General features: G+C 35.2%; 1 protein-coding gene across 1 annotated transcript; it reads right to left on the reverse strand.

The window, feature by feature from the left end:
- Positions 1-16: 16 nt before the first annotated feature.
- LOC113121155 (enoyl-CoA hydratase domain-containing protein 2, mitochondrial) lies at positions 17-9,061 on the reverse strand. The gene is made up of 9 exons (XM_026291420.1): positions 8,635-9,061; positions 6,901-6,968; positions 5,418-5,505; positions 5,175-5,261; positions 3,942-4,034; positions 3,711-3,767; positions 3,246-3,433; positions 343-441; positions 17-252 (listed from the first exon to the last, which is right to left on the reverse strand). Exons 1-9 carry the CDS (start codon positions 8,819-8,821, stop codon positions 175-177), a joined length of 945 nt encoding a protein of 314 aa, XP_026147205.1. The 5' UTR covers positions 8,822-9,061; the 3' UTR covers positions 17-174.
- Positions 9,062-12,213: the final 3,152 nt, after the last annotated feature.

Raw genomic sequence — 12,213 nt, forward strand, 5'->3', positions numbered from 1 at the left:
TAAGTATACCAGCTCACAATTTTATATTGTTTTTATGGTTTTTAAAAGTATTTTATTTTCAGTTTTTTCATAAACACAACAAAGACCTTTTTAAATTATACGTGGTGGTTATTTTTAAGCATTACATAATTCAAATTCCAACACAAGCATGTTTAAATGCAGGTTTAAAACCATTCACTCTCCAGTGTACCTTGGAGGCCTCTTCTCTATAAACGCAGCCATGCCCTCTTGTCTGTCCCGTGTAGGAATGAGCTGAGAAACCACAAAACCTTCCGTCAAACCAAGCACACAAAATGAAATAGTGCAGATATGTTTCATATCATTCATGTATATGTAACTCACCCTGGCGTAACACATTCCCTCAATAGCCATTCCTGAAGAGATGTCCACCTCAGCGCCTCGATTCATGGCTACTTTAGCCATTCGCACAGCAATCGGGGCCTGTGCAGGAAGGAAAACAAACACAAGTTTTCCATTTAAAACACATTCTCCACAGTGGAGAACCAATCTGGAGAACCTACAATTCACTACTTTTCAAGGCCACCGCTCAGTCCTATTTGAAGCTATCCTAACTGGAGTATAAGATGCAGTTTTTCAAGCATACTCCATAAATGTAATTATTAATTTTACTCTGAAGCACAGTATAAAAAACTTCAATGAGAAAGAGATAGAGAACGCTTTCAGATATCTCCAAGTTATTGGTGTAAATCTGGCCCCTGTAGTTCATTTAAAAGCCTATTTAACTGCATGCAGTATTCCTCCAATTTTGACTGAGATTGTAAAACGGCAGGCTGCTCTCGGGTGACGAAAACCCTGCAACAGGAGGTTGTCCAAATGAAGGCTAAAGTGAAGACCCTTTCAGCCGCTGCAAGAAAAGCTGGTCGTTCCTAATCTGTGATTTCTATCATATTGCAACTTTACAATGACACCATTTTATTCAAGTCCCCCAAAAATGCTGGTCGTCCACATAAGACAAATGTACGAGAAGACAGGATAATGCATAGACTCTCAATAGAGAATCGGGTTCAGCACTGCAGCTGGAATTGCTGACCAGCTCAGTGCTGAACAAGGTAAGCATCTGCCTCATCATGTTTAAGAGAAGTCAGACTAAAAGTGTAGCTAAAGCAGTTCCTTTAAGCTAAGAACACTGAAATGTATTCGAAAAAACAAATGATTTGTATCAAGGTAAATATCTTTACTGTCAATCAATTAAATGCATCCTTGCTGAATAAAAGTATTAATTTCTGAAACGGTAGTGTAGATCCTCTGTTTATTATCCTCCACTGCAACTGTAAAATCTGCACTGTATCTGTCTAAGACACACAGTCACAGATAATCATGATTCAGTTAAGTCAGGTTGGCAGAAGTGCTGACAAAAGTTATTGTGGCATGATGTGTCTGAATGACGTACTTCCCACACTGACCTAAATATGCCACCTTCATTTTAATCCAGTATAATGACTTGCCAATCACAGAACAACCAGAAAAGCAGGATTTACTCATTGTCACGAGACACTATACATGCTAAGTCATATAATGACAATGATATGACACGTATTTTCAGGTTTGCCCCAAAGGCAATGAATAACAAGGTCATGCAGTCGATTACACACGTGTCTTTTGTACCCATTACGTTGTTTATCTTGTTAATTATGTGCTCTGGACACTATTGGGCCTGAGGGAAGACTGGGATGGCACATTTGAGCCAGGTCTGTCTTCAGGCCATACATATTCATGACCAGCCTGTCGACTCGAGTCGCGATGGGAGACACTCGCTGTGACAGTACGGTGTCACATGACACAAATGAGATTAAAGCACAAGTGCACAATGAAATGCCTGTGGGTACAGCTGAACTAGTATGAGAACTATTTCATAACCACAAACAATGAATGTAAACATACACTTGTTAAATAATGAAAATAAACCTGTACTCCAATTCACAGGCTCCCTATACACCATCTGTAGAGGTTTACTTCAGAAAATGATACATTCATTTCATACTGATAATTTTTGGTACAGGTCTTCAGTTCATCACGTATGTATACTGGACAAGTGATTCAATATTTTAAAAAAATTCATACAATAGATGCCACTTTGACGTGGCACAACAGATCGCCATATAACAGCAATACGGAGCATGAGTGAGTGTGATCATCCCTTCCTCTTTATTACTAGTTTTAATGCAAAATAAACATGAATGAACATCTCAACCCTCATGTAATCACTCAATTAGTGCTTCAGCCCTGGAAATATGTCAAGCTTGTAAATAAAATGTCACGTAGAATTTCATATACCTCGCGTTTCCATTACCCTTCAAAATATTGCACGAATTGAAATTGCAAATTGAAAAAATGGAAATGCATAAATTTAGAAAAAATACCCACATATCGCAAAAAAAAAAAAAAATACATAATTAAATTAAAAAAAAAATATATATATGCTTGCATGAGGTGGTTTCTCATGCAATGTGAAAAAGGAATCAATCACAAAACTGCAATGGAAAAAAAAAATTTCAGGTCACATGCCAAATGTAAAAAGTCATATGATCAATCTTCAATATATTATAACCTCCTAGAACACTTCATACACGGCTGCTCTCCAGTATAAGGGGCTTTCCATACCATTAATGCTTAGACAATTCACACTGCACACGTCTACACTGTGGCTCTGATTCAGCCATTGGAGATTTATATTTATATAGATACACGCATACGCCTCCTTTTAATAAATATAGCCAAAATCCCACCAAAATCCATTGGCATGACTTTTAGAGAGAGGCAAAAGATTACATTTTAGTCGCATAACATTGGTTAATGAAAACGCTGTCACTTTTCGACATTTATAAAATGTTGTCAAAGTTTTGCGCAGATCTGTATTGGAAACGCACCCAGTGTCTACAGCTTGTTATTTGCTAGAAAAATGAAGTCTAGTGAAGCGCATTCTATGAAATATTAGACTAGATACTCCATTATATTTTAATTTACCTGTCAAGTCATGTCTTAATTATTTAATGTCTATGTCTAAAATAAATATTACATTAAACACGTTATGACTTATAAATTATCATATTTCAATAACAAATAGAAATTGTATAATTAAGCTCATTTAAAAACATATATGTTTAGTTAAAAATGTCTGTATAATCTAGGGAAGAGTGTATTTCGGTGAGACAGTAGCAAAGGCGAGAAAGTGTCTAAGTCTGAGAGAAGAAGTAAACGTGGATGGAAATGTCCTGCAGACTCACCTGAGGCAGGATCTCTCGTGCGAGACTAAGAGCCTCTTTGTGGGCTGCGTCTCCTGTCTGGTTCTGTGGCACGGAGTGGTTTACCAGCCCCAACTCTGCAGCCCGTTTACCCCCAACACGCCGGCCTGTAAAAATCAGCTCCTTCGCGATGGCAAAGCCAACTGTCCGGGGCAACCTTTGACTGCCCCCTGACACACAAACACAAAAATGATGGTTTAGTTATGCTGCCTTTAAAAAGTATTCAAACACTTCATTAAGTGTTCCATTTTTACAACAAGACTGGTTCTTTGTACTTTGTTTTACTTTTACAATGTTTCATTTTGATATGTGCCATTACATTAGAAAGAAACTAATATATATATATATGTGTGTGTGTGTGTCTTATCTTCTGTAATGGGACTGCCATCTAGCTGTCTGTTTGTCTTTTTATTTCAGTCACTCTATCTATTCATTAATTTTTCTCACCAGCCCCTGGGAGTAATCCTCGCGTAGTTTCAATCAGGCCCATCTGCGCTGAATGTGCTGCAAAACACACACACACACAATCACAGAAAAAGGTCAGATGAAGGACCCAGCCTCCTCGCAGAGATTCCCCACTCCGTGACGTGCCAAACAGAAAGACTACAAATCACGCAAACACACACCCGCAGCCGGGATACCTGCCGTCATCTACCCCCAGAAGAAGCAGGCACTCACCTGCAGTGCGAAGGTCACACGCCAGGGCCAATTCCAGACCGCCCCCGAGAGCAAAGCCATCCACTGCTGCGATGGTTGGCATGGGCAGTGCAGCTGGCACATCATGGACACACACACACACACACACACACGGATCAGACAGGTCATAGATCACTTTAATGAGAGACAGCTTCAAACAGCTGGACCTCTCAACACTAACTTACTCACACAATTATATAAAGAGGGGACACACTGGAAAAACTTGGGATTCAAAGGGTAATTATAAACCTGGAAATAATAGAAAAGTTAATTTTATTTTATCTTAAGTTTATTTCAAAGAACTGTTTTCAGTTTCTCAGAAAATCTTATTAATACAATTCAAAAAAACTTGTCTATTTGAATATATTTTAAAATGTAATTTATTCCTGTGATGCAAAGCTGAATTTCAAACATCACTTCAGTCACACAATCCTTCAGAAATCCCTGACATATGCTGATTTTGGTGCTCAAGAAACATTTATTTATTATTCTCAGTGTTGAAAGCTTTGTTAAGCTTGTTAAATGCTGTCGACAGAACAATCTGTGTAAAGATTGAGCAATTATTTACTTCCTGTTGTGGTGTAGACAGGGTTCATATGATGTCTTTTCCTGGGTGGCGCAACTGTGGAGTGTTACAGTTTTTGTAATAGGAGAAAATCCTTTAGTGACTGGATTGCATGCAATTGTGTTACACAGATACATATGTTTACGGTTATTAAAATAAGCTAAATGAAACCACACTTTGATAATCCTGTTCATTTTTCAATGCAACTTTTTTACTTAAACTGTTATGCATATAAAATTGTTTGCAATGAGAAAGTATATATATATATATATATATATATATATATATATATATATATATATATATATATAAAATGTTTAAAATTAGAAGTATTTCACTCCTTTGTATAATCACAAATTTCTGTATTTCTGGTAAAATGCTACTAGACAATAATAGCATAGAGAATGTTCTTCCTCAGCCTTCTGCTTATAAAACAGTAGCATTTCCACAGAGTAAAGTCACGTACTGTGTGTTTATTATTATGCATATCCAATCATTCTCACATCCAGCCATAATCGTATTTGCAGCTGAGAAACAATTACCTTTTCAGTGCGACACTTTGAGAATTCAGAGTTCTGTATCATCACTTTCTGAACAAGATTACAGTCAGTTTTGCGATATTCATAAGAAACATCACCCATATGTCTCACCGATGTCATTCATTAGTGATCGAAGGCCATGAACAAACAGCTCTGCCTCAGGGTTACTCATCTGAGCTCTCTCCTTAAGATCTGCCCCTGTCAACACACACAAAAACAAATGAAAAGATCTGCTTCTTATGCTGATATTTTCTGTAAAACAGGAGCATTAAGTATTTGAAAAAATGACAACATCTTTAAATGTAAGGTAGTCAAAGCTGTCTTTGGTTTTGTGTGACGGATTCCTTTACGAACCAGCACAGAAGACTCCAGGTATCAAACTCCTGAAGACCACCACACGAACCGCTGCGTCATGATGCAACAATGACACCAGCTCTCTCATCTACACAGAGAGAGACTCAAATCAAAATTATATTGATTTGAGGAAGAATTCTAGGAGAGTTATGCCCGATTTATTTTTGTCTTTGTACACTGTTATTTATTTAAAGCCTGACACACTTTTGCCAGACTTTCTTTTGGTAAACTGATCAAATATAAAAAATAAAAGAAGAGTTCTTATTCTTCTTTCTGGCAACAGAAAATTATAATTAGTGCTGTCAAACAATTAACTGTGTGTGTGCACTGGATATATATATAAATATACACACATACAGTGTATACTAAAAATATTTACATGAATTTAATTGCATATATCTGTTTTCATATAATTCATAAAACAGCTGTGGTCAAAAGTTTGCATCACCCTTTTAGAATATGCAAAATGTTAATAATTTTACCTAAATATGAGGGATCAAAATGCATGCTATTGTTTATTGTTGTTGTTTCTTTGTCTTCTGGGAAACATGTGACTATCTTCTGTAATCTCTGAAGGCAGTACTAAATGAATATATATATATATATATATATATATATATATATATATATATATATATATATATATATATATTAGGCAAAATAATTTAAAAATGTACACATCTCCATTCTGTTCAAAAGTTTTCATCCCCCGGATCTTAATGCATGGGTTTTCCTTCTTGAGCATCAGTGAGCATCTGAACCTTCTGTAATAGTTGCATATGAGTCCCTCAGTTGTTCTCGGAGTGAAAAGATGCATCTCAAAATCATACACTTATTGTTGAAAAGGGTTCAAATACACAACAATGCTGGAAAACCAAAGAATTTGTGGGACCTGAAGGAGTTTTTCTGAAGAACAGCAGGCAGTTTAACTGTTCAAGACAAACAAGGGACTCATGAACAACTATCATTAAACAAAAAACACACAGCTGTGGATCATTCAGGTAACAACACAGGATTAAGAAACAAGGGCATGCAAACTTTTGAATTTTTATAAATTCAACTATTATTTTCTTTTGTGGACTGTTTGTAAACATCTGTTATGTGAAATATCTTATTCAGGTCAGTACTAAATAATCAATGGCATGCATTTTGTATGATCTTTCTTATTTCGGTAAAATAATTAACATTTTGCAGATCGTGAAAGCGGGGGTGTACACTTTTGTCCACAACTGTATTTATACATGTACATGTATTTGACAGCACTAATTTATATGAATCTGTTATCTCTAAAGATCCATGGGACACGTGGTGGAAATTTAACACCAGTAGGATTACTGAGAACTGGGGGCTTGATCATCAGCCATCATTGGGTTAAACATAAAACAAAAAGGATGATTTAACCATAACATGAACAAAGGGTGGTTAGGAAGCTTCCTGCACGCTTGAGTTTACTGCTGCAGGACGGGGGGTTCTGCACACTTACCTGACCCACAAACAAGCGTCCCAGAGAGTTCCTCGCCCTTTCACGACACATCAGCACTTCCACTATACCTAACCAGACAAGAGAACAGAGAAACTGAAGCTGTGGATACGGTTGTAGCTCTCAACTGGTGGGCTCTGACCCAAATATGAGTGGCCTTTCTGTTCTGATGTGATCACAGGCAGCACAGAGTAAATGATGCCAAATTAAATAAGTAATTGCACAATGGCTGAACTCTTCATATGACATGTAATAAACTATTAAAACATACTTAGATTTTTGTGCTGTCACAAGGAAATTTCTGCAAATTTTTACAGGCAAAACAGGTCCATTGTCTACTATCAATAGTGTGTGCAGCTCACAAAGAAGTTGCTTTCCAACCAAAAACTGTTCTGTTGCTCAACATGTGACCAATTTGAACTGGTTGCAAAATCTGCCTGAGCAAATATTTCACTCTCTTGAAACTTCCCTCTTGAATCATGTGGAATAAATCCTGCTGAAATGACAGAATTTTGCCCATTAAATTTTTTCAGAAAGACTTTAAATCTTACCAAGCTTTAGTGGGTCGCTACTCAATATCTCAAGTAAAACCTGGGTCCTACAGGAAAAGGTTTTTTTTTTTTTTTTTTTTTTTTTTTTTTTTTTTTTTTTCAGAAAAACTGACCTGCATGACATTCAGAAGAGAGTCATTTTTTTTCATCCTCACGAGAGGGCTTGTCATTATCAAAATGAAACGATCTTGAATACAAAGTTTCTAATCTGATCAGAGACCAAACTTTCATTGAGTACACTAAACTAACTACCCTTCATGGGTCCTTATAAAAGGCTAAAAGTGTAGGAAATAACGGATGAAAGGTGATTAAGCAGCAACCCTGTGTCAATGCAACGTGTATCGTACTGACATGCTGATATATGATATAAGCTATAGTGTGATAAAAGAGATATGATCTCTCCTTAGCCATTGTCCCCTAACACATTGTTTGCCACATTGCTTCACTTCCTAAAATTAAAGGCGGAATAACAAATACTACTATAATGTATAAATATTTTTTTTTTATTTTTTTTTAAGTGACCCTCTAACAATAGCATTCCCTATTAATTTTCTATCCGGTCATTTTAATATGTATCATGCATAATATTTACACTATAAATGCATAAATTAATATTTATTTATAAATAATATTTATAATATTAATAAATACATAAATATAGGTTATAAATGTCCTCTAAATTTGTAACAATTTCCTGGACTTTTGTCCAATTTCCATTACCGTTGGGAACCTATTATGCAACTTAAATATATTTATCATGAAGAGTTGATAATATACTTACTAATATATATATATATATATATATATATATATATATATATATATATATATATATATATATATATATATATATATATACACAGTATTTTTTCAATGCATAATGTAATATTAAAAAAATATGAACAATAAATGATTTAAATAATATTTAATGTAATATTTAGACAATGTCCAGTACTTTTCCATAACAATTTCTTATTCCATAACATTTCAATATCCATGGCGGTGTGAATACTACTTACAGTACCCTATGCAAACCTGAAGTCGTCCAAAAAAAAAACCTTCGCTTTCGTTTTCAAATGTTTGGGAAGTTACGTTAACGGTTCAAACACACCTGTAAGGTGTAGTCAGGTGTGTATGCGCGTCTGCAGACAGGCTCAGTGTTATATGATTTACTTGAAGCACCTACCGTTGTCTTCACCATCAAGCCGACTGAGCCGTACTTCAGCCCGATCCGCAATGGGCCCATCAGAGCACCACGAGCGGGTCTGGTTAAGAGAAACCCGGGGGAGAAGACGCTTGATCGGCCTTGCTGCCATCAGCTCCACACAGGGCTGGGTGAGAATCCTCGCGAGCACTCCGCGCGCCACGCTCATGATCAACACAAGCTCTTTACGCGGGTTACACTGGAACACTGATCTTGCTGGATTAAGACCAACACTGAAACCGGAATTATACCGGGGTTGTTGCCGTTAATAATAAGCCTTGTGGGAGACGAACGTTTTGCAATACGCCATCACCACACACAAACACACACCCACACACACACAAGTTTGCTCTTGTTATTCTCCACTTCCTCGAACAAACTGACCCATTTCACCTGGACGCTTGCAGAGAAACAGTCTAACGTTGATGTGTTTTATATGTTCACATTCATATTTGCATATGTATCATATTACATACTTCAAATAAGTCTCTTACAGAATATAAATACTATTCTGTAACTCGATGCTTACTACGAAACTGCATTATTGACGTAGACACCCAGTCGACCAATCAAATACCTCTGTAACGCGTCCGACGCGACGCGACGCATCCCTTTAAACGTACTTTGAGAGGTAATTTGTTAGTCCATAACACTTAACCATAATACTGTAGGTGACCATTAGCAGAGGGCGATAATGTGATATGATGGCAGTTTCACAACTGGGTCATTCCTGTTAAACAGTGACTTTTATGTCCCAATTATTTATTTAATCATATTTTATCTAAAATGAGTCACATATTTATAAGATATGGCTTAAATTGTATATTTAGGTCTTCTTTATCACTTAAACAGGGATAATAGAAATGATTGATACTATTTTGTATTTTACACACCTTTTCATTGATATATGCATTCAATTTTATTATGTCCTCAAGGCAAAGTAATCAACTTCCACAAGAAATATAAACCGTAAAATGATTAAAACTAAAAATGTGTTTTAATTATGTTATAGACTAGGCTAAACTGCCTTTAATCATACATATAAATCAAGAGAAAATATTTTTTTTTTTTTTTTTTTTTTTTTTTTTTACCATTTTCTTAAATTCCTGTGTCCCTGAAGTCGTTTTCCACCCTGTTAGTACATACTTTCTCTCCTTCCAAAATCGACTGCAATTTCATTGAGACCATTTTATAGAAGTGACATAATTTATTTTTCCCACTGGAATTTATCTGTACAAACTGAGGTAATCTTCAACTCTCACTCCTAACTCTTTTTTTTTTGTTTTTGAAATGTTATCCTGCTTGTCCCACCCTTAAAGTTCCACCCTGTTAGGCTATATAATGTAGAATGTTTGTCCTATCAAAAAAATGTAAAAACAAATCTGACATAGTTTTAAAAGTTCTGTTTATCTGCTGAAGGTTAGCTATCTAAATGTTGATCACTCAGTGAGCTATGGCTAATTTAGCTAAAAATTTTCCACCCTGTTAGATTCCACCCTGTTAGGTCTATAAACCTTCTAAACATTATAAACGCATAACGAATCAATTTCTATATACGTGTAATATATATATATATATATATATATATATATATATATATATATATATATATATATATATATAAAGATACTGTGCAAGAATCCCTTAAGTTTTTTGTGGTTTGTTAATATAGTTAATCCAAATGATTTATAACATCTTTACTTTTAATCAAATATAAATAAATTTTAATTTATTATGTCTTTCCTCTCAATTTCTCTAGCCTTCTGAACAGATAATCGTTTTGCCACCATGATTGATTGTGATAAGGAACAACATAGCTATTTTTTGTGTCCCTCCCCCAAAGGAAATCTGGATTATTATTTATTTATTATCATTTATTATTATTATTTTTGGTATCATTTTGAAATATATATATAGGTGCAGTTCCACACATTACAGATGGGAAACCATGCAGGACAATGACGGAAAGCTTGTCCAATGTTAACGAACCTGTTAACACTGGTGTTCCACCCTGTTATACAAGTCATTTTAAATAATAATGTCAAAGCAACGTGAAACGTTAAAAAATCATTATTGTTTAACATTTACATTATTAACATGTTGTGATAACTATCTATTTGTCCCTAAAAGGGTGGAATATTTTCATGGCCAGTGTCTGAACAATCTACCCATAATTATTATTTTTTGAGTCCCCAAGCTTGACCAATATCCAATCCTAATAGTTAAACATGTCACTATTTTGGTAGAATGCAAAAAAACATAAAAATCATGTAACTTTTTTTCCAACACCTTTGAAGTCAAAATGTTACCGCATAACAGGAATGATCAAACTACAGCAGAGCACTACTCATGAAATGAAAATATGCCTACAATGATTATGACATTACACAGAGAAGTATATGACAGAAGATGCACACTTCTGATGAAATGCAAACCAAAGCAGCTTTTTTGATTGTATTTATTATTATTATTGGTTTTATTGCTGCTGATAAAAAGAGTGTTAAACCATCATTAAATGGTTTGTTTCTTTTAGATATCAGTCATAAACAAACATTACAAGGTGCTTATACAGATTTGTCTTTGTAATTAATCATGTTACAATTATTAACATATCCTAACATTTAAATGGATATTCTAAATGTATGTATGTGTGTGAGCTTCAGTAGAGGAAAGATCAAGGAACTGTTTGTGAGCATGTGTTTTGGTTTGTGTGTTTTAGCTCAGAGGTTCTCAAAAGCAAATAATGAAAGGTGCATTCACACTATGTTGAAATGACTAATTATTTACTGTAAGGACAAAATATAGTTAGCACAGACTTGGATAAGTAATGTCTAATATATAATAGCCCAAAGTATACTTCAACTTTATGCATACTGCGTAGATAATGTGCATACCATAGTACACGCTTACTGACAGATTTTCTAAAGTCTTATTTCGAAGGTTGCGGCCTTCAGGGTCACATTTTTGTCGGCCACATAAGGCTGTCTCATTCAAGAAAACATATTGCAAAGTAAGAAAAAATTACATTAAAGTCAATTTAGACACTGGACAAAGCTTAAATCTGATAGTAAGCATATGCTGAGCTCCTGTATTTTTACATGTCATCAAATATACCTTCAAAGGCTACACATTCAGTTATATGCATACAGTAAATATTTGCATCACAACTGAGGTCTACTTTGGGCATTAAAGGGATAGTTTACCCCAAAATAAAAAACGTTCATCTTAGAAACACAAATGAAGATATTTTTGATGAAATCCGAGAGCTTTCTAAACCTCCCATGGACAGCGACACATCTGACATGTCCTGACATGTCCAGAAAGTTAATAAAGACATTGTTAAAATAGTTCATGTGACATCAGACAAATGAACGTGCATGCGTCATAGTACTCTCGTGAACGCGTTTCGAAGACTGACACAGAAGAAGACATTTCACAAATTATTCTCGAAGTATTCTTGTAGCTTCATAAAAGAGCGATTAAACCACTGATGTCACTTGGACAATTTTAATGATGTCTTTAGGCCTTGAACATGGTAGTTGTGTTGCTGTTTATGGCGGG

Source organism: Carassius auratus, chromosome 20 (genome assembly GCF_003368295.1).
Source record: "Carassius auratus strain Wakin chromosome 20, ASM336829v1, whole genome shotgun sequence".
NCBI lineage: Eukaryota > Metazoa > Chordata > Actinopteri > Cypriniformes > Cyprinidae > Carassius > Carassius auratus.